Below are 23,913 nucleotides of genomic sequence, written 5' to 3' on the forward strand. Positions count from 1 at the left end.
TACATCAATTTTTTATTAATAATACATTTTTAAAAATTATTTGGCAACTAATACTGTTTGAAATTTATACAGGGAAATAGCCTATTTTGGAATTGTATGCTAGACAAGTTACATGTTGAAGAGACTAGTTCCATAAGCATGTATTAATTTGGCTAAAAATTTGGTCCACCTAAACATTGTTTACTGAAAAGACGAGATCCACTCAAGGAAGAAATTAAAAGCAATGACTGCGTTGTAATAATTCACGGAGAGAACTTACATTTTTGCTTCCGCCACTAGTCAAACAATGATATTTACAATCGATATAGTAAACCTAACCTAACCTAACCTAGATCCAGCAAACCATCTGATGATTTGGAAATTGTCAGTAAGTAAGTTTGTCCAAATGGATCAACACGAACTCTGCGAAGTTTAGAAAAAGGAAGAATGAGATCCTCTTAGGGTGGTCACCGATGTGGTGCTAGCTACGGAGTCTTCAATGATAAAGTTAGTGAATATGACTTAAGAGATATAGAGAACTTAGTAGTAAGGTTATAAACTAAGTAGAATATTTGCACCTTCTCTTGGATTCTGTAGGTCTATATATATTGGCTTTCTTTAGTAGCTTTTGCTCTCCTTAAATTGTGGTTTAAGGAGAGCTTGGGTAACGTCTCAGGTCTTCAATTTAGCTTTTATTAGGCCCTCAATAGTCTTCTCACTGATGTGTAACCGCGGGGTATTAAATGACAATTTTTATGATGCTCTATCTTCATCCCAAACAAGATCCCAAAAAAAAAAAAAAAAAAAAAAAAAACCATGATTTGATCTCACTACCAGTACACTTTGGCTGAAAACCCACCAAGCCTCAAAATTGCTGAACTAGTAATTTGGGGAAAAAAAATACAATTTAAATTCATTCTCGGACTATCCATTGATACTCCCCACAACACCTAAGTGTGCCTCTTTCCTCGTTGGGCTTCACCCTACCCTCAAATTGTTGTTTGATGATATTGCCTTTGGCTTCACCATTCTCATCCTCAAAAGGTCGTTATTGTTGTTGGTGAGGTTTGGGTTTGGATTCGGATCTAGTTTTTCAAAGTCAAGTGAGGGTCTATGGAGACCATCATGTTTATGGCCAGAGGAGGCTTTGATGAACCAATTGATGGACCAATTGTGGTTCGTTGATCCCTAGTGTTTCGAACCATGGGGGCAATATCATTGCTGCATGATGTTTTGTTTTATTTTTAAAACCTTACTTTTAGTCGCATATAATTTTAATATATTTTTATATGCTATTTTTAAAAATAAAAAAGAATAACATAAAATAAATAATCTAAGCTTTAATTTAAGAGTCTAGTTAACGGGTCCCTTAGAACATTATTAAGAAAATTTTAATCACTTTTATGGAAATATAAAAAACTATTAGGGCACATTTAGTACTTTGAATGGGAATTACAACATGATTGCTAATCTTTATTACTGATAATAATAATAATATGTTGTAATGGAATAAATAAATCTATTCATAAGTTCGATTGTGAGTTGTAACATTATTACATTAGAATAAAACTTAATATATATTATAAGAAATATTTTACTACATTCTCAAAAAAAAAAAAAAATTTACTAGTACAATTATATTTTCTAAATAATAATATTTTTGTAAATTTGAGAGTGAAATGAATTATTTTTTGATAATTTTTTTCCATAATTGTTATGTACATATAAAAAATTTGTTTTTTTAAAAATATATTAATTTTATAAATCATTACACTTACTAAAAAATCGTTATTAGATTCTAAAAAAAAAAATCGTTACAACATTTTGTGAGATAACTATTTCATATTTTTAAAAATAAATATCATAAATAATTATTATACTGTGTAATAAAAACATAACCATAAAATAACTACATTCTACCAAACATGCCTTAAAACAAAAAAATTACTATTTTATTTTTCCATAAAAAAAAAATTAATAAAAATACTTCTTTAAGAGTTAAGACAATGATTGGCATATCCCTTGATTTAAAAAAAAAAAAAAAAATTCTCTGGGCTTTGGCAGTTTGGCTGCCATTAAAACCCCCCCTAAAACCCTCTCCTTGCAATTCTGTCCCTCTCTTTCTCTCTCTGCATCGCACAACAAAAGAGAGATGATGCTTAAGTCTGTTTCCCTGAGACAAAATTACAACAGCGAGAGCAGAGGCTTCTCCGGCACCGTCGTTGTGAGCGCCGGAGATGTAGACCTTCGAGCTTCTCTGACCGACGATATCTCCGCCACCACCTGGCCCACCTTAGACTCCCTCTCTCTCTCGGTTGAAAAGCCTGGCTCCTTTGCCATAGACTATGATCTCCCAAACAAGGTACTCTGTTTTTCACTTCTCTATCTATCAAAGAAAACTTTGGGTTTGTAGAACTTTTTTCTTATCTCCTTTTGCATTGTAAAACAACTGGAGAGACAGTACGGTTTGAGGGACTTGAGTTGGAAAGTCTTAAGTTGAAGTGGGTCAGTGTGTGTTTCAAGAAATTTCAAAGTGTGTGTAAGAACGTGTGTAATAGGTGTGTGTAATTCCAAGTTAGAAATCGGTCACGATTTCAGTGCATTTCTAAATGTGTGTAATAGGGTGTGTACTAGTATTTTCCCATGAAAAAAAAAAAAAACTGTGAGGCATGCCTGCCTAGTTGTTTATACAGGTCTCAGCAAACTAAAAAAAAAAAAAGAGTTTTTATATTAATATTTTAGAACCCAAAACTTGAAATCCGAGGCATCTAGTTTAGTTTTTCCTGATTCCGAATTTCTTTGTGCAAAAGACTGAGAATTGAGGATTCTAAAAAGGAATAGAATGGGTGATTCTTGTGCAGGATTTTCGGTTTCAATTCAAAAAGAAAGTGAAGGTGTTGGAGAAACCATTAAAGTTGACTTACACTCACATGATGGGTGAGAACCAGACTTCTTTGAATGGAATGCTTGAGCTCAATTCAGCTAACAAGCTATCGGTTGATTATGCATTTGATTTTGGGGATTGCAAGTTGATGTACAGCTATGCACATGGAGGGATGACATTGGAGCCATGCTATGACTTTGGGAAGAAGTCTTTGGACTTCACTATGTCTCAGAGGATTCTTGATGGTGATTTGATCGGGGCTTCATATAAGACGTCAAGCAAGGCTTTGGGATTGGAGTGGTCATCTAATTCCAAGTACAGCGAAAATTTAAGATTCAAGGTATGGCATTATCATGTATTATTTATCTTTTTGTTTGTATTGACTCTTAATGGTGCTACAAGTTTACTTCATCGTATAGTTTTCCTGATTATGGTGCAAAATTTAAATGAACTCAATCTTTATTAACATGAATTAGAATGCTACAAAAATATCCAATAGGCACAATAAATATCCTTACTTGAAATTTAAAAACAAGAACTTGGTGGTTGCATTCATCTTTTACTTGACTGATTAAGCATTATAACTATAAGCAAGAGCGCTAGAAGGAATCCTGTTTTGTTATACCATGGGCTTTAGAGTTCAGATGACTCCATGTGTGCACAAATTTTGCTCTTGGATTGTTGATTAATAAAATCATAAATTAATGTAGCTCAATAAAACTCATTTCTCCCACAATGTGGCATTTCAGGTTGGAGCATTAGTTTTCTTCATTTCTGACTTAAACAAGTGGCATACTTGCTGTCATAAACATTTCTTTGGTATTTATTATTGTATTTACATTGCCAAAATGGTTTATGCGAAACTCTAAACACAGGATTTGGCTTTTATATGTGTGCATGTATTTGTATGTATAAAATATGTGTTTGGCAATATAGTGTATCCCTGAGGCCATCTATAGTTTTCAGTTTGTGGAGACTAATAATTTTATAGATGGTCCATGATAATGACTAGGGGCGAATACAACTGTTCATCAGAGCAAGACTGTTGATTTCTATGCAAATGTCTGATATGCCTTTTCTATTATTATTATTGTTTATTATAAATAAAAAAATGTCGCATATATCAAAACTTCTCCTTTAAATGCAAATCTTGCTGATACCCTGGGTGGAGACTGCCTTGCAGCATTATCATATTGGTAATTGGAATCATTTTTTGCAATCTACCCCATTAACCAAAGTTTAGTGAATTCGATCCCCTATCTTATCTTAATGGCCTAATACATTTCCTTTTAAGCAAACATGTTTATCTCTCAGAAGGGCCCTTTAATTACTTGGACTTTGTAAAGCTTTATATATGTATATTCCTGATAACTAGCCATAGGTTGAGTTTACATATTTTTGGTGTTCTTGGCTTCAAAATTTTGAAATAACTTAATGCCAAGATCCAAGCTCCAAGGAAGTTTGAATTTTAGTTAATTGGGGTTTTTTTTTTTGGGTCCCCTCTTGAGCCATGGTTGCTGTTCTGCTTCTGTTCCTCAGCTAGCTTTAGCGCTATTGTTTTGTGGCCAATGATATTCACCCATTCTTCTAGCTGCCCCTACATATTTTCCTGCATCATATCCAGAAGGTTTGAGTTGGTTCGAATTTTTAGGATTAATGGTTTAGTCTGATTATTGTATTTCTGGAACCACTTGTGTTACCTTGTCCATTCCATGGTGCACATATGGAACATCTGGATTAAGTGACTAAGTTTTGGGGTAACACTTCCTAGTAAATGTTCCACAGCACTGAATATTCACTCATACTCTATGATGACAAAATTATGTCAAACAATTTATTTTAGATACAAGTGGACAATAGGGGCTATCTGATCAAGTCTACTTTGAGTCTCTATGTTTCTCATCTAGCACCAGTGATCGGTGTGTACCCGCTGGCTTTTGAGCTATGGGCATCAATCAATGAGGATGATAAACCATGACGGAAATCTGTATAAAATATTTTTCAACTCCAATTATGATTTGTGCCAACTTCTAGAGCAGATAATTGTGCCTTTTGGATATGAATATACATTTTTCCTATTTTACAACAAATCTACTGTTTTTGTCATGGAAAATTGCTTAGCTTGTATTATTCAATTTGAGCTACTTTGGTCCTCGGGTGAATATGAACCTCTTTGACTTGTGTAGGGTATCATCAAATAAATGACTCCTAACAAAAAAGTTCTTTATTTTCTAACTTTTTCTCTTGTGATTTTTCTATCATTGTATTATTATAAACTCTTTGGATTTCTTGTCAAGAATTTTAAACTCCATCAGCTTGGTTAGCAAATATTTCCCAAGTAAACTTGCTTCTTCTGTAAGGATGTTCTCCATTGTCCCATTGTCAGTGGATATATTTAACTGCTAATTTACATGTGATCATATCTCTTGTACGTGAATTTAATCTTGATTTAAGTCTCTGTTTTACCTTTCAGATCTCCGCATCATTCGATTTGGCAAAGGGATTACACATACCGAAACTAAATGCTGAGAGCACCTGGGACTTCTAGCTGTAATGTTTCCACTTATTTGCTGGTTGAGACCCTTTATATGAAAAAGTAGCTTCCTTGAGTTGGTTGTGGTCCAAATTTACAAGACGCTTTTAAATACTCTTGATTAGATTTGAAACAGCTCTTCAGCATTCCAATGAAATTTTGACATGTTAGTTCTGTTAACTGATGATATTTCCAACTAGCCTGCCTGTATTCTTGTCACCATGCAAATAATCAAACATTCTCAGGAGCCCCACCAATGAATGATTTCTAGGTTCACAGAACTGCAAGCCATTTTCGATATTTGGTTTGGAAGGTAATCTTGCACCTTCTAAGGGTTTGGGTTGGTGAATTTTTATTTTGTGTCGCCTAACGTGTGAGAGGAATGTTACATACTTATATTTCCCCGTTACACATAATACCAGTTTGTCATACCTAGGAAGCTGATTTTTTTTTAACCTGTTAAATTTTGACTCAGGCTGATCCAAGTATCTAACATCAGTCAGAATATAATTTTGTATAGAATTTTTCTCTCAGTATCTATAATAGCTTCAAATAAATATATAAATAAAAATTCTTATCTCTATACATAATACATATAACTTGATTCTCAGCAGTGAATACCACAAATCTTTTCCTGCCACTATTTGTTATCAAGAAAATTGATGGTAAACTATGGGTCCAATTTTATTGCACAACATAATAACTAAAACCAATGAAACATTAAATAATTGTTGGACGAAAGTTACAGAGGCGATGTACAACCTTTTTCATTATGCAGTGTTCAAAGAACTAGTTGAAGTATAATATTTCAAGCCACTTAATTAAAATCTTTCTTGTGTTTGCGCAAAACATCTCGTGTAGCTTAGGGACCCAGCTAGAAGCTTATAAAAACGTAGTTAGATTGAGTTATTGGACCACCACATAGATCAGTAGTTAAATACAAGCATATGAATGACATACATGTACTAGTACTTTTGATGTGGCACTACTTAGATCAATACTTAAATACAAGCATCTAAATTACATACATATTGTTAGGGCCAAAAATAACAATTTATAGAAAACATGTTGCATGATAGGGGATGAATAGCTGGAAAAAGAAGGATGATGTGGTAGTCCAAATAAAATAAATTACAGTCAGAAAATGCTTGAAATGCAGACAAGTGGCATTATTTTAGTTTTCCAGAAGGAGTTACAAGAGATTAGAATTAGTTACCTCGAGCAATTATAGGAGCACATAGATACAACAATGATATGTGCTAATTGACGGAGCCAACATGAGAACAATTGCCTCAAGGAAGTTGTAAGAGATTATTGAGACCAATTGGCTACATGACAAGTGGTTGTGAAATTCAATGACGGAACAACACATGAAAAGTCAAACATGAAGTAATTACTACGACTTCAAGTATAAATAGCGGTTCATTCTACATGAAAAGGATTTCGTGAACACATAAGAAAACTTATTGAGATAAATTCTAAAATCATTTGTACTTATTCTTATAAGATCTTATAGTTCTTTGGATTTGCGAAGAATTTATGTTTGTAAGTACTTTCCTTGCGTCTTATAATCCTATTTAATCAAGTTTAGTTAAGTTTGACATCATATTTATTTATTAGTCTGTTTTGATTTGAATTTATGCTTGCTTTCACTCAATTTGTTGTTAGAATTATGATTTAGGATTTGAGCTAACTTGATTTACTTCAAATAAGTTAGCTTCAAACCAACTCACTTTGATCTACTTTACCTCAAACTAGTTTACTTTGAATCAGTACACTTCAAATTAGTTTGCTTAGAAATGTTTCACTTCAAACCAGTTCACCTCGAATCAGTTGACTTTGGATCACACTGATTTTGAGTAATATCACTCAATTTTCATCACTAAGTTTCCAAAACATATGAGTCCCACAAAAAATCTTGTGTTTGGCTTGATTTTGAGTACTTGTTTCCATCACTCAAAACTCAAAAATTTGAGTTTGAGTGATGGAATTCAGAAACAACATTTGAGTGTTTTCAAAAACTAAGAATTGATTTTCAGTGGGTGGAGTCCACAGTTTTGGCAAAAAATTGAGTTATTAGAATGAGATATGTGATTGAGTTTTTAAACCAAACAAGTGTTTTGTAGTTTTTGAGTGAAGGTGGGGTTTGAGTTAAGAGTTATTAGTTTTGGGTTTGAATTATGAGTTTTGAAAATTGAGTTATAAAAACTAAGATATTTCTAAACCAAATAAGCCCTTAGTCTCTTAGAAATTGTAATCACTTTAGTTTTTCGTCTTTTATTGTTACTTGCATGACGACCAAAAAAAAAGTCTTCTTAAGTAAGGCATTTCCAAATCTCGAATCTTAATCCACAAAGTCTCATCTCACTTTGAATTGGGTTTTCAGCTCAAGTTTCATTTCAAGTAACTTGCACACATTAATAAGAGATCAAAGTGACTTGCACACATGTACTAGACCTTTTGATGTGACATTCTCTTTAATACATTATCGTCAGGATGAAAAAAGTGTCTTGGAACATGGTCACAATATCATAAAATAGAGGCAAGTTATTCAACTTCCTATAACCCTATTCCATCTCTTATTGAAAAGTGAAAACCTAGGGTCCTATATTTAGGGTTTATAATTACATGGAAAAAATTTAGGTCCAAATTGACCCAAAGGGTGCTGTTGATTACACACATGGAAGTCCACACAACCAATCAACTATACACGCAATGGGAAAAATGATGAGTTCAAAACACAATTTTAATTAAATTGTGAAATCTTTTTTTCAAGACACGATTTCAACAAATTAAATTTATAACTAAAATTGTGTTTTAAACCCATGATTTCATCCCTTGTGTGTACCGTTGTGTGCACTTTCGTGTGTGCAACAACAATTTCCCTTGACCCAAAAAAGCACGTAAACGACAAAGGATGATAATTATTAGGATCAAGGGAGTTATCCCATTCCCCAAATTGTGAAATGCACGTGCGCATTAATCAAAGCTGCTACACCAACATACTTACATACCCTTCCAACCTGGGTCTAAATGGTTTCCATGTCCCTAAATCGTACAAGCAGAATTTAGTAATTCGCCAGAATGTTTGACTTGACTTGACTTGAACATGAAGGCCAACTAGTGGCCGATGCAGGCAAAAATTACCTAGAATTGGGGATGCTTTAGCAAAGTAATTGCACTTCTTTCTGGCCGAAGATGCAAAAAAGATTATATTCCAAAAATAAATATCCTTCCTAGTCAAAATTAGAGCTTGTTTTGTTAATTAGTGTGGTACATATTACAATCTGCATTCTCCTAATTCAGAACAAATAAATTGAGCAAGAAATATCCAAGACCTTATATGGAGTAACAGAGCCTTGCAGAATAATCTAAAGCTTTCAACTTAAGATGAAGGCATTGGAGGGTTATTGGGGTTGTTCGGAGGGGGAGGCGGAGGCATTGATGACTGTGGCATTAGGGGCCTACCAGGCTGCTGCTGTAGGGGTGGAGGTGGTGGTGGACGCCACATAGGTGGTTGGCCTCCCATTCCCATTGGTGGTGGGAGAGGCCTTGGAGGAGCTTGACCTGCCTGTGGAGGGGGTGGTGGCATATTCGGGGGAGCTGGCCTGAACTGCTGGACTTGATGCATCATAGGTGGTGGGATTGTCTGACCTGGTTGCTGTGGCTGAACCTGCCAAGGTGGCTGTCCAGCTACTGGCATAGGTGGGAATGCTGCACCTTGAGGTGGTGGTGGTGGTCGGAATGCAGGAATTGGGCCTGGAGCAACAGTGCCATTTGCAAAGGGGCGTGGAGGCATGGTTCCATTGGACTGAGGAACATTTGAAAGTGTTGGAGGCCCACTAGCAAATAAAGTGTGAGGCCTGCTCTTTTGGGCAGTAGGATTGCTTGCAGCCAAAACTCTCTCTGCAATATAATTTTAGCATGTAAACAAAGCAATGTTCTTGATGACAGCATGAATTTTATCCTACCAAAAGCAGCAGCTTAAAAAATCCTAACCTGCTGGAGTACCATGACGCTCCCCTTTAGTATCCTTCTTATATGCATATGACACTGTAATTTGACGGTTGCAAAGATATTGGCCATTCATTGCCTGGAAGAAGATCAATACCAAATCAACTCATAAATAATTAAGAAAAGGATGCTAGTGACATGGGTCACTTATGTCTTAGTATATGTCACAAAACTAGAATATCTTTCTCAATGTAATTAAAATAAGATCATAGAAGACTAATAAAAACATTTTTTTTTTAAATGTAGATCCAATCGAATTGTTGATCTTGTAAGACTAGGCATCAAGCTATAACCTAGTGGACCTCAATTTAGATATAAAAAATAGATAATAAACCGGAGACTGAATAACAAACTAATGATTGATCTAAATCTTGTATTATTAAACCTCATGTTTCTCACACAGATTTGGAGGATATGAAAATATCAGCAAAGTACAAATACCTCAATAGCTGCATCAGATGCCTCAAAAGAGTCATAGCTAATGAACCCAAAACCACGTGAATTTCCTGACTCGGGGTCTCTCATGATCTGGAAAAAGACAAGTGCTAAAGATCAGAATCCATGTAACAGTCAGAGTTATAACTTATAATCAGTAGAATTCATACATTAGAAGAAAAATTATGCATTCAGTAGAAATGTTTGAGCCCAACCCTTGTGCTATGCAAAGAGAGGCAGGAAGAGATCGGAACCCACTAAAGAGTTAAGAGGGGTTCACATCCAGTTCTCCTAAAACAAAAATAAACCCAAATAAGAAAAACCAACATGGAGAGTTGAAGGCCACACAAAAATGCTCATCAAGTAGCACTAAGATTTCCATGATCGAATTACCATTAAACTTAACTTCAGGAGGATAATGGTCTAACTCACCAAGAACGTGGGTCATTGTGGTACCAGAACTGGAACAGAATGTGACACACCACTTACCCCATAACTTGGAACACACGGGATAGGCTAATATACCAAATTATAGATGATTATGTCAGAAGTTAGAATGTGACAAGGTAGACTTTAAGTAAAAATTTTATTTGTAGTATACCAAAAACCTTTACTTAATATGGTATTTCATCAATAGTAACTATACGGCCTTTCAAAAAATTTATAGGGGAATAAAGATACCGATATAGCTAAAGCTATCAAAGGAGCAGCTAACAAAACCAGTTTCTGGGACGATGCAAGGAGTGAAAGAAGCAAATGTATAAGAAAATGACTTAGAGAAGACAAAGCAACTCTTCTTCTTTTTTCTTTTCTTTAAAAAGACAGAGAAACTGTTCTCCAATTTTCTACAGATTATAGAATTGCTTCCATGAAAGAAGAAAGCAAGGCCTAGCAAAAAATAGCTGCTTCTTCCATTGATTTTCCCTTTTCTGGATTTACCATATCAAGGATATCTGATAGATTCAGTTTCCTTTCCTATCACATGAACCAGACTAACACTAATTTAGCATACTTTCAAAGCTTCCCCACAACCTCATAAAATGCATGAAGCTATGAAGGTAAAATAATGAATAAACCTAAAATTTAAAAAACTCTGACAATCTCCTTATGAAAAATAACTAATAGAGAATAGTCGCATAAATGACAAGTGAAGTGATAACATACTTGCAGGAAAACTGCATCCTCCATGCATAGGCATATGAGATTATATAGATGACTATAAGCTAAGGGCACATTCAACAGTTGCATAAAAACAAAGGAATAAATGATATGCACAAACGAGGTTATATAAACTCTAGGGCTGAATGAAATTTTTTTAATATATTTTTTAGGGTGGGGGTGGATAAGTGAGTTTTGGACCCTAGGGGGGAAAAAGGGGAGATTCAAACTAGTGACCTCCACTTCATGAAGTGTGGTTCCCAACTGCTTGTTGTAAAGGGAGAAAGATTTATTATCTTCCCATTTCAACTTTACAATAAGAAGAATACATGTGGCCAACCCTGAATTTTTAATTTGTTGTTGTTGTGATTGTTATAAGAACACCAAAAGCCTTGTTAGTGAGTAGCTAGTTTGCATAAAATCATTCTAAATTTCTGAAAATTTTAGAAACAGGTAAAAATATTTTAACTAAGCAAAAGAAAAGCCAGAAATTTAACCTTAGGATTTGTAACAATGACTCCAAATGCACTGAAAGTATCATATAGAAGCTTCTCATCCACATCCTGTGAAGAATATCAATGTAAGACAAAGCTGTAATCAGTAACTTAGCTTGTGTTAATTGCATAACTCTGATAGAATTTAACTTACAGGGTCAAGATTCCCAATGAAAAGGTTTGCTCCAACATCCAAGCTTTTTTTATCTTGGGATGCCTAAGAAAAATAAAACAAAAACACAGCAATAGTTCATCAAATCAAATAAAACAGATACAAAGATGCCAGGATGGAACAGAACAGTAAACCCTTTCAAATGTAACAGTGCTTCATAACTTATATAGAACACAAATTATAAAAATGCCCTCAAACAGTAGTTGAGGAAAAAAAATACCTTATTCACACGTATTGGCTTTCCATAAAGTTTAATCATGTTTAGCACCTTGATTGCCTGCATGGTTGTTAACAGGGCAAAGTCATTGGTCAAAGACTCAAAAGTAAAGAACTAATGAAGAAAGCTGACAGTAAAATTTTGCAGTTAACCCATACAATCTTACATGAACTTGAAATTTTTAAAGATAGTATGATCACAGTAAGTGATCAATACTTACATAGTCAGCATCTTCTTCACTTCGGAACTCCACGAATCCATATCCTTGATGCAAGTTTGTCACTCTATCCTTGGGAACATATACATTCACTGACATTGAAGAGAGGAAAAGATTATATATGGGCAGTCTTACAAGCAGATTAAAGGAATATATATATATATATATACATATATACAGTAACAAAAATAAAAGAAACACAGAATAAACTAATAATCAGCAAAGAATACCACCACCCATTTGATTGAAAAGGCTTATCAATAACATTTTCCCCAAAAATGAATCTTAACGGGCTCATTTATAATCTATTCTTCCCTTTCCATCAGGCGGGGCGAAATAAAGTTCCTGAAGAAAATTAGAATAATGGGGAGCTTCACATCTAATGGATGGCATAGAACAAGAAGCACAACGCCCGAAATAACAGTAACACTAAAGGCCCAAGCTAACCAAGAAGTGGATTGGGTTTCTCTTTCTCTGATAATTCAATTGTTACAACAAGTAAGGGGAGGGGGATTTGAACACTGGTTTCCCATATAAAGGAGACCAGACATTGCCACTTAGCTACGGGGGCTCATGGAGAAGTAGATTGGTAATTGATGCAATACCAAAACAAGCAAAAAAAAAAAAAAAAATTATGATCTGGAGTTTCAGATTTACAGACAAAACAAGGTTTCCCAAAACAAAAGTAAAAACACAAAAAGCATGTTGCAAAACCAATGTCAATAATTTCTATAAAACTAAATTAAGAAAAGAAACAAGTGAGGTGGACATATACCAACAGGGCCTGCTTGAACAAACAACTCCCAAAGTAACTCCTCCGACACCTGCAAACATCAAACACAGAAGAAACCAAGTTCAACAACAAAAATTAAAAACCCTAACTACAATCAAACCCCCCAAAAAAAAAAAGCAAAACTGAAATTCCAAAGATGGTAAATAAATAAAAAGGAGAAAGAGAGAGAGAGCCAGAGAAAGGAGGACCTGAGGGTCGAGATTGCCGACATAAGCAGTGGCGTCTTGGTTTCTCTCGGCAGAGTGTTGGCCCAGCAAATTGGCTCCAACTCCGGGAGCTATTCGAGTCGTCATTGCTAGGCTTAGAGAAGAAGCCTCACTCTCTTTGTGAAACCCTCACGCTCTCTCTCTTTCTCTCTCAGACTATTTTAGTTGGACACAGAAATATGGACTCTCTCCCTTGAAAGAGTTGCGAAGGGCTTTGCAGCGCTACCTCTACGACTACAAGGTCCGCTCTCTGGGACTGGGAGTGATCACTGGTCATGAGGTGAGGTGCGTCATCTGTTGGGCCAGTGTGTGGTGAACCCATTTAATATTGGGCTTACTGGATCACGTCGGCTATATACAATATATACCAAATTATGGACCATCTATCTACTAGGTTTCTACTATACTTTGAGGTAGTTTTTTTTTTTTTTTTTTTTTTTTAAAGTACAAAGATTCATGGAATACAACTTTTGTATCACAATTTCTACTATACTTTGAGGTAGTTTTTTTTTTTTTTTTTTTTTTTTAAAGTACAAAGATTCATGGAATACAACTTTTGTATCACAAGTTTGATGTGATTGACTATGAGTGATAAAAAAAAAATAATAGATCTATGTGAAAATAATAATTCAGTGATCCACCTTTCATAGTATACCATTTTAACAAATTGCGCAAGAACTATTTAGTTTTTTAATTTCCCACGAAAAGTAAACAAGTTTTTTTTATTAGTTTTTAATATAGAAAAAGAGTGTTTTTTTAGTGATTGGTGACAAACTAATACGTCACCAATCACTAAAAAGTAATTCAATATTTATTTAATATGTTGTTAAAGTGACAAAGATTCATGGAATACAACTTTTGTACCACAAGTTTGATATGATTGACTGTGAGTGATAGATAAAAAAAAAATAATACGTCTATGTGAAAATGATAACTCAGTGATTCACCTTTTACAGTGTACCATTTTAACAAATTGCACAAGAACTATTTAGTTTTTTGATTTTCCACAAAAGGCAAACAAGTTTTTTTTTAGTAGTTTTTAATATAGAAAAAGATTGTTTTTTTAGTGATTGGTGACAAACTAATACGTCACCAATCACTAAAAAGTAATTCAATATTTATTTAATATGTTGTTAAAGTGATGTCGATTACATTAATTGTTAATTCAATTTATAAGTTTTTTTATAATAAAATTCTATTAAACTCCCCCCCTCCCCCAAAAAAAAAAAAGTCAATGTTATCAACGAGGATACTCATGAATATAATATGATTGGTTGGATAACAATCAAAGACAACAAATAATAATAACAATAAATAAAATCAGGTATCAAGGTGTAATACCTTGTTTCTCCTCATTTTTAACTTTTAAAGATATTTTAAGCAGTGATTAATGGGGAACCATTTTTCTGAGTTTTGTTGTGATATTAAATTACATATAACAACTTGTAACCATTAGTGTTGATTTTTGGTCATATAATTATATTTGTGTTTTTATTGGCTCCTTATGTAGAGATCATTGTTGTTGGTTGACATTAAATAGTTCATTTGATGAACTAATATTATCGAGGTTAAACTAAGTAGGCAAAATGGTTTTGCCAAGTAGGTGATGTAGCTTTGCAATTACTGAGCTGACTAAGTGATTCATGTCGTGACTGAGCAGAGTGGGCTCTCTCTCTCTCTCTCTCTCTCTCTCTCTCTCTCTCTCTCTCTATATATATATAATGAAAATTGAAAGCTATATTTTGGGGAAAAAAAAAATACACACCTTTTAACAAAAAGAAAAAACTGTAAATTATACTTTCTAAGTTTAGGGTCATTTGACTTTGATCTCTATATTTTAAATCTCTAGTGTGAGATTGCATGTAATTTCATAATTTTATCTATACTCATCAATGACAAAGCCACTAAATGCCAACTACACATACAATTTCTATAAATGGTTTACTTAAATCATGCCATGTCAATTAATAGTCCAAAAAACCTATAATAGATAAAATAATCATAATTTTAAAAGCCGGACCGGAGGCAAATCCGAATTTGCCTCCTATTCCTAGTCAAACCCGATTTTTGACAAATTTTGGAGGGTTTTTCTAGACCGAACCGGTGGTTGGTTCTTAGTTCAACTAGTCAGACTGGTCGATCCAGTCTAGTTTTTAAAACCATGAAAATAACCCTATAAATTACATAAACTAAATTTTAAAAAAGTTCAAAGAAAACTATGCAAAAATATTTTTTTTTTAAAAAAACAAGGAGTTAACTATTAGATTGATGTTAGAGATGCTACAAAATTTTATTATATAAAGTTTACAAACTGATGTGTCATGAAGCATTAAAAAACAATTCAAACATACATTAATCCAGTAATTAAAGTTAATATCAATCATAATTATGGACACGTTATTTTTTATTTTTTATTTTTTGAATAATATGGACACGTTATTTTGTGAGCTTTAGGTAATAGTACTACATTTAGCATTTTCCTAACCATTGGCAACAATGTGCAAAACCCATTAAGTCGCCCAAGCCATCAGCCACTGAATTAAGACCACTCAATAAAATGGGTGGCAAGCCATATGGCAGGGAACTTAGCAACATGTCAAACCCATACTGAATGAGTTACACTAGGATCAAAATTTTTACCACACCATTTCCCACAACTATCCTATGTGGTAGACTTAGTGGCTACGGGCTACCTATAGTTTTCACAAACATTTTTTTGTCCGCCACTTACAGATAGCCACATAGGAGTACTGTGGTAAAGTGTGGAATAATTGTAATCCTAAATTTTTTCATGTTGAACCAGGATCCATTAGCCCTTTCTCACAACATATGTCCTATCAACCTCAAGCAAGCCTCGAAGTTGCTTAGGTGTGTGTGCGAACAAACACCCACAATCATATCCAAACATCCATCCAACAGCCACACACTGCCATTATTCAAAGGATAGCAAAACTACCTCAAACCAGTTTCCTAAACTAACTGCTATGATACAATTGTGCAAATTGTAGGATGTCAACAGAGTGCTGCCTTGTACCAGAGTGAACAGTAGCTTCTTTCCCCAGCCATGCTAAACAAACAAGCTAGAAGAATTGTGTATTATAAATTATAAGCCCAACAAAGGAGAAGAAAAACTATCACTAGAAATTTAATTATATTGAAGCTTTTACACCTATTCACAGCCCAAAACAGCTTCAAATCAAGTTTCCAGAGCCAATCACCAAACTAAAATTGCCAATCAGCATCATCCATCAAACTCAAAATTAATCAAATTGAATCATTTGCAGCTATAGATCAAGTTACAAACACATCCAACTCAATAACCAAAACAATAATTCCACAAAAGCTTATGCTGCAGCCTCTTCATCCTAATCAGGATCAGCATCCACAGAAGTCAAACCGAGTTCCTCCTCAACCTTTCCATACATTAATAACATTCAGTGGGAACTTCTTAATTGTCCGGATAAAATATGTTACTCAATTCCATTTCAAACATGACAGGTTCACATAACACTGGATCACAACAGCCCATGGTTTCTCCCTGATCTAAAATTTTGGTAAATAGAAGAAGAAAAATGTAGAAACACTTTTCTTTTCTTTTCTTTTTTATAACTTTTTTTTTTATAGTAGGAACACTTCATGACATCTAGGACTCCAAATAACAGTAGATTTCCTATCCCATAGTAAAGATTCAAAAGCAGGAAGAAGCAAAATGTAAGCAGGAAACCAAACAAACCCTTCCCAACTCCAGGTGATGGTTCATCATTAAGTTGTGGGCATGGGATGATGATTTTTACCAGAGTACCTGCAAATCACATTAAAACTTCAAAATGCATAAAATCTATCAAAATGGACAAAGGAACATTTTTAGGGGAACAAAGATAGAAGGTTATGGAGGCTTCTGTTTGCGTAAATTAGGCCTGATTCTTTAAAGCAGAATGTGGGACTACAAAAAAGCTGTAAAACAGAAAGACGTAACACAGAAAATCAATATATATGCAAAGAACCTTAACAGGTGAAATTGACTAAATTTAAAACAAAGACTACAAAAAATAATCAGCAATTAGATCAAGGTTTTACCAAATTTTCTGCTTTCCTCTCTCATGTCTTCCAAGATGTCTTGATAATCATCATCATCTATGAGTTCATCTGTAGAAATCACCGGAGTTAGAGATACAATTTTTGGTGGCCACTGCACCTTGTTGTAACATGAGCTTCGGCAAAACCAAGGAAATTAGTGAATGAACCTATAACTGAGATCCAAAATCAGAAGTTCAATTAAAATAAGATATTATATAAATACACACAAAATTTAGTTGCTAAATTAAATGCATCTACACACTAAGCAAAATCAAATTGACAAATCAGATTACAATTCACCTGCAATGCAATCTGCTGCTGTGCATACAACAATCATTCTCTCACTTGGGTTTAGGTTGATTAGCACCCTCGTTAGCACATCTAACAGTAAGTTTTATCATACAGAGTACTGCCTTGTACCAGAGTGAACAGTGGCTTCTTTCCCCCACCATGCTAAACAGATCTTGTTAATGCCGCAACAATGGCATAACAAGCTTGTCAAGATTTTGAGACATACAATACCTGGCAAAGCTGGAGGAACAAAAGTAACGACTAGCGAGAAGAAATGAGTGAATGTATAGACAGAGAGACAACAATATACAACTAACATCAAACAGAGCATTGTGAAGCTCATTGCCATTGACAAAAAAGAACTTCAACCTAAGAACAAGGGGAAAAAAACACTTATTACAAATTATTAGCACAGCAAAGAGGAACAAAAACTATCACTAGATGTTTAATTATATTGAAGCTTTTACACCTATTCGCAGGTCAAAACAGCTTAACAGAATTAAATTTCCAGAGCCAATCAACAAACTAAAATTGCCAATCAGCATATCCATAAAACTCAAAATTAATCAAATTGAATCATTGCAGCCATAGATCAAGCTACAAACACAATCCAACTCAATAACCAAAACAATAATGCACAAATGCTTATGCTGCAGCCTCTTCATCATCCTCATCAGGACCAGCATCTACAGAAGCCAAACCAAGTTTCTCCTCAAACTTTATCCATGTCTTAACAACATTCGGTGGAAACTTCTTCTTAATCGTCCGTATCAATCCTTTTGCCTCCTTCATCTTCTTCTTTTCCACCAAACCTTCAACCAAATTCTTCATCGTTGCAAAATCGGGAATCTTATGCACCTTCACACTCTCCTTGAAAACCTTATACCCCTTCTCATAATCCCCATTCCTACATAAATAATATACCAAAGTCCTAAATGTGGCTGCATTTGGATTACACCCATTTTCCTCCAACCCCTCATAAACCCTCTTGGCCTCATCCATCATCCCACTCTTACAATAACAAGTCATCAAGTAATTATAACTAATCGTATCGGGTTTCAACCCCACATTACTAATCTCATTGATCAATGCCTTCACATTCTCCGGGTCACCACCGTGGGCATACATAATTCTCACATTATATGCCGCGACATCAATCTCACACCCCTTCTTCACCATCACATCCCACAATTTCTCGGCCTCCTCGCTCTTCCCCTGCCTGTACAAAGCATCCACTATGGTCGTAAACGTGACCGCTGTTATCTCCACCCGCTTCTCCTCCATCTCCTTCAAAATCTCAACTGCCTTCTCAGGCGAGCCAGCTGCGCAATAGGACTTAACCAAAATGCCATACGAAATCTTATCAGGCGAAAACCTGTATCTCTTAGGCATTTCATCGAACAGTTGAGGGACTTTATCAAACATCTTGGAATGATTGCAAGCCGCTAGCAAGGCATTGAAGGAAACCGCCGATCTCGGAGTACCCAACTCGTCCATTTGGTCAAACGTCCTCATGGCCTGGTCAAACATGCCAGCTCGGCCGTAGGATCGAATTAAAGTTGACAAGTAAGGCTCCTCTTTGATCTTAGGGTCATTCTTGTGAGACTCGATGAGGGACTCGATGTCGGCGAAGCGGCGAGACTTGGCGAGGCGGCGGACGGTGAGGTCTTGAGCGTAGCGGGAGGAGGTGGGGGAGGAGTAGTGTTTGGATACAGAGGAGTAGATTTCCAAGGCTTTGTCAGGGTCGTACTCGGTTCGGAGTTTTGATTTCGCTCTGGAAATGGAGATTGCGGCGGAATTGGTGGGGGTGTTGGTGGTGGTGCAGAGGTGGCGAAGATGACGGAGAGGAATGGAAGAGGACATTTTTTTTTTAGGGGATATGGGAGAGTTTGAGGAGGGTGGCTTTGCTATGCTAGTTCAAGTTCGAGTAATGTATGTAGCACAGTAGTAGTGGTTTTTTGTTTGAGGGTTTTGTGTTTTTAGGGTTTAGAAGATGTTGTGTGCTTGTGCTGCATTACATTACTTGTGGAAAGTAGTTCCCGGTTTTGTTAGTATGGGAAACCATTTCCTAGGAATCTGTTTTCCAAATGAAACATAAGGCATAATTGTTGTAATTAGTTCACTAGTAAAGTCTATTATTAATTGAATGAACAAAACTTAGGAATAGTAATTTAGGTGTTATTTTTTAAATTTTCCTCTTAAAATTTAGCTATGTGGCTATTTAATTAAAAATACACTTTCATCCCATGAGAAAAAATTCACATGGCAGAATATTAAAAAGGGAACCTAAGGAACAACACTTAAATATTGTAACTAAGTCTTACTCTAATTGAATATAAGATTTGAAGTTCAATTTTCTGCCTACACAAAAAGATAGTTGATGTCCTTACATGATGATAAAAATTAACCACCAAAGAACAAACGTCATAAACTTAAAATATTATTGTATTTATCTAAAAGTTTTTTTTTTTTGAAAACGTATTTATCTAAAAGTTAGATAATGGCATAGTTATTAAATCCGGATTAAACCATCTAATAACCAGTTCATTAGATTACTAGTGAGTTACTAGTTGAATTGCATGGTTAAATAATTTTTTTTTTAAAATAGACATATAAATATAAATAAATTTGAAAAATCGTGAAATAATTATGTAAAATTGGAAAGGAAAAAAAAAAGGCATGTCTAAATTATTAATTAATATTAGTTGTAAAAAACTAACTACCTAAAGCATTCACATCAAAGGGAAATAATTTTTTTTTTAAGTAAAGAAAAGAAAAAAAAAATCTTGTATCACCAAAAAGCTGTTTTATCTTTTTTACATCATTAATTTAACAATACATCCTAGATCTCATAATCTGTTCTCTTTGTGAGATTAAAATAATTGGATGTTGAATAAAATAATAGTGTTTTAAGATATAGATGTTGCTACCATGGAAATCTATTTTTATATGTTAATGTAGCAAATGCAAAAATCTCAATAGTGTAAGAACACCGGATATAGGGGTTTTTTCAAGCAATTGGTTCTACAGTAATATGCAAAATAGCCAAATATAATTCAAACTCAAGGTTTCACAAGTAACAACCCTAAATATAAAATAAAAGGACATCATTGATCTTTGCCCAAATATTTGCTACGTAAAATCCTATTGCATTACACGTCTTAAAATTCTAGGAATAAAAGCGTATCTCAAACTTCAAAATCACATTTTGTGCATGTTGCATATCTTACTAGTCACTCTAATCTCATAGCTTACGATTGAAGCTACTTGAAACTATCTATATTGAAAAGTCCAGTACAACCTCATTATAAAATTTTTTTTTAATTATCCTACAAATTCAGAAAACAGTATTATGTAGAACTTATTAACCTTTTTTTTCACCTCAAAATTTTTTTTTTTTAAAAATAAAAATAAAAAACTAGTCCGGGGAAAACTAACCATCCAAGTTGCACAAGTTGCCAAAAACCGGTTGGGTTTTATTAAGTTGACCAAACTAAATTTGTTGCGGAAGAAAATGTACTTGAATGGAGGAAATCCCTCCTCCTATTGTTACTATTTTGTAAACCTAGTTTACTAACATGATGGCACATTTAGATAGGTTTAAATTATACCCTGTATCTTTTAATATGACTGTGGTCAAGAAGTTCAAGGAGGTTGACAATAAAAAAGAATTTCAAGATCAGGAGAAAGCATATTATCTAAAATTTAATCTTTTATATATATATATATATATTATTAATAGGTTATTATTTAGACATAGAAGTTTGATATGTTCAATCCTATGCATTACCACTTGAACTACGAAGTTCGTTGGGCAAGCTTTTAATATTTTCAACCCCATGCAGTACCTTATCCATCAATGACCATATGAACAGGATTTTTTACAGTATTTTTTTCCTTAGTTATGCCAAGCTTTTGTTCCGCAGTGGTAGAGATAATAGTTTTATATCACATTTAATGTCTCTGAACCAACGATTTTTGTCCAACCTCATTTAGCAAAATTTGTTGAGTAGAATCATGTGAAAGACTGTACAATGGACTTGACGAATTCCCGGTATTCTTTTTTTTTTTTTTTTTGGGTAATCAAAGGATAAATTCATTCAAACAACTAAACGACCAACAAGAACATAGCGTTCATACAACATACAAGAATTATCTAAATTGGGCAAAAGGAAAACATCAATAGGAGGATCCATAAGGATAACAAATTCTTGAGCAAGATGAGCCCCCATGCTTGGCAAGAGCATCGGCACCCGCACATTTGGTCACCTCCCTATAGGCTATAGCAGTGCTGGATTTTTACTAGAAGGATTAGCCTTAAGACCTTCCCTGCAGTCATCCATAATGGTATCATTTGCATTAGCCAGCTTAGCATATAGTTCTATTTTCACAACAGGTAAGTTTAATGAAAGACAAAGGTTGATGTAGTCCCTTAGAGCTCAATAATTCTGCCACTACACTTGAAGTGATCCCAATAACTCTAGCATACCCTCTTGAGTCTCCGACCCAAGCTTCATTAGCATCTCTAACAAGTCCTTCACTTCACTTCTCCCTCTATAAGACCAAGATTTGTCAAAGACGAACCATCTAAATTAAGCTTAAATGAGTTACAAGATGGGCACCACCATTTCACTTGGATAAGAACACGAGCCGATGGAGAGTGTTCATTAAGCCCAATAAAAGCAACCGCATGAGTTTTAACCACAATATTTGACATTAGATCTCTATGTGGTATTCCTGCCTACACCAAAAACTGATTCATATCTTGATCTAATGATAAAGAGTTAAATCAGGAGTGGACGCATAGGTTGAAATTCTTACATTCTCTAAAAAAAAAAAAAAAAAAAAAAAAAAAAAAAAGGATCTCCATTTGGTCTACTGGTCTTACTTGATTGAAAATTACTATGTTTATGTAACCATAGGCTCCAAAACCCACGAGAGAAGATAATATACCCCAATTCAAAGAAGGTAAAGGGTGGAACTACAGCAATTGAATCTTAGCCAATCAACTAGGATCAACCATAGAAAAGGTTGGACTGCATAGGGGAGGGAAAGGAGTTCCAAAACCATCGAGTGAAAGGGCAGTCTCTCATAACATGCTCAATTGATTCCAAAGGGGCATTGCACAAAGGGCTGAATGTTGGAAGGTTTAACCCTCTAGCCACAAGGACAGATCTAACTGGGATGCTATAGTGACAACACTACCATAAGAAACACCTCACTTTTTTGGAAGAGTCTCAAAAAAACCAAAGAGCAAAGAATCAACACCCTTTTGAAAACACCAACATGTCCCTATATCAGGTATTACCCGTTTAAGTGCGGAATCCTTACATTGCTTCTGAGTCCTGATTAACAAGAAAGCTTTGCAATAAAATATTCCTCAAGAAAAGGGAAGTGAAAAATAAGTCATTTTTAAAACTCCCCTATATTTTTTTGTTTCAAGAAAAGTAGTTAACAACACACTTTACAATGATGCAAAATCTCAATAAAAATGCATAATGTCGACGAAAATATTTTATTTGGCTAAAGGAAAGGTTAATGTTAAGACTTACACGGTTCCATACTTTTCATTTTCAATCATACAAAGCCTGGCACTTCGTTTCTGATTTGCTGTAAAATGCTCTTAGATGAAAAATACTTTACGTTGAAAATATTTTCTATAAAACAGTTTCATTTTACAGTGTTCATTAAACATTTTTATTTTGCAGTTTTTGATTGCATAATTGAAAATAATTTGGAATCATTATTGTTTGGCTGTTTGGTTTTTGTGTATCCATCGCCTATAACTCTGTTTCCATCACCTATAACTAAAAATATGTGGGTCTCATGGCTGAGAAGTCTGTTTGATTTTTGTTTCCATTACTCAATTTTCTGATATTTGAGTGATGAGTTATGGAAACTGAAAACACATTTTAGGTGTTTTCAATTTCCAAAACTCAGTTTCTAATGGCATTTTCGTAATTAAACACACACTAAGGGACCCACGGTCAGAGCAACAACCACAACTTTTGATCCTTTTTTTTTTCCTTTCACACTGGGTCTGGTCTTCTTCATCTTTTTTTTTTTTTTTCCTTCTTTTATTTCCTTTTCAATTCAAACAATACCCACAAACTTTTCAATTCAAACAATCTCCAAAACAAACCTCAACCCAAAACAAACACAACCCCAACTGCACAAAAAATCAAGAAGACACAGGGCTATTTTTCTTCTCCATTTCCACCGTCAGCACCATCATCTCAATCTTAGACCCATAAAAAAAAATAAAAAAATAAAAATCAAGAAGATATAAGGCTGGGTCACACCACTAGGTCGAGCCGCCACTAGGTTGCACCACCTCTGGGTCACTCTTCCTTCTTCCACTTCATTTTACTTCTGTTCATATTTTTCTTCGAAACCCACTTCTTCAAATTTGAAGATTTTCTCTTTTTGCTTCTTTAGTTTTC

At 34.6% G+C, this 23,913-nt stretch overlaps 3 protein-coding genes across 3 annotated transcripts; 1 reads left to right on the forward strand and 2 right to left on the reverse strand.

Moving 5' to 3' along the window:
* The first annotated feature begins 2,005 nt into the window (after positions 1-2,005).
* On the forward strand, positions 2,006-5,576 carry LOC112005219 (outer envelope pore protein 24B, chloroplastic). The gene is made up of 3 exons (XM_024037476.2): positions 2,006-2,341; positions 2,841-3,203; positions 5,337-5,576. Exons 1-3 carry the CDS (start codon positions 2,132-2,134, stop codon positions 5,409-5,411), a joined length of 648 nt encoding a protein of 215 aa, XP_023893244.1. The 5' UTR covers positions 2,006-2,131; the 3' UTR covers positions 5,412-5,576.
* Positions 5,577-8,559: 2,983 nt separating this feature from the next.
* On the reverse strand, positions 8,560-13,359 carry LOC112005207 (uncharacterized). Its single transcript, XM_024037462.2, has 9 exons — positions 13,085-13,359; positions 12,879-12,927; positions 12,107-12,195; positions 11,890-11,946; positions 11,652-11,714; positions 11,501-11,566; positions 9,852-9,938; positions 9,396-9,489; positions 8,560-9,302 (listed from the first exon to the last, which is right to left on the reverse strand). The coding sequence occupies exons 1-9, from the start codon at positions 13,187-13,189 to the stop codon at positions 8,782-8,784; spliced, it is 1,131 nt and encodes a 376-aa protein (XP_023893230.1). The 5' UTR covers positions 13,190-13,359; the 3' UTR covers positions 8,560-8,781.
* Positions 13,360-17,783: 4,424 nt separating this feature from the next.
* LOC112005109 (small ribosomal subunit protein mL103 (rPPR7)) lies at positions 17,784-19,550 on the reverse strand. The gene has a single exon (XM_024037358.2). It carries the CDS (start codon positions 19,331-19,333, stop codon positions 18,116-18,118), a length of 1,218 nt encoding a protein of 405 aa, XP_023893126.1. The 5' UTR covers positions 19,334-19,550; the 3' UTR covers positions 17,784-18,115.
* Between the last annotated feature and the right edge of the window lie 4,363 nt (positions 19,551-23,913).

The sequence above is a fragment of the Quercus suber genome, unplaced genomic scaffold, assembly GCF_002906115.3.
Source record: "Quercus suber isolate HL8 unplaced genomic scaffold, Cork oak 2.0 scaffold_211, whole genome shotgun sequence".
NCBI lineage: Eukaryota > Viridiplantae > Streptophyta > Magnoliopsida > Fagales > Fagaceae > Quercus > Quercus suber.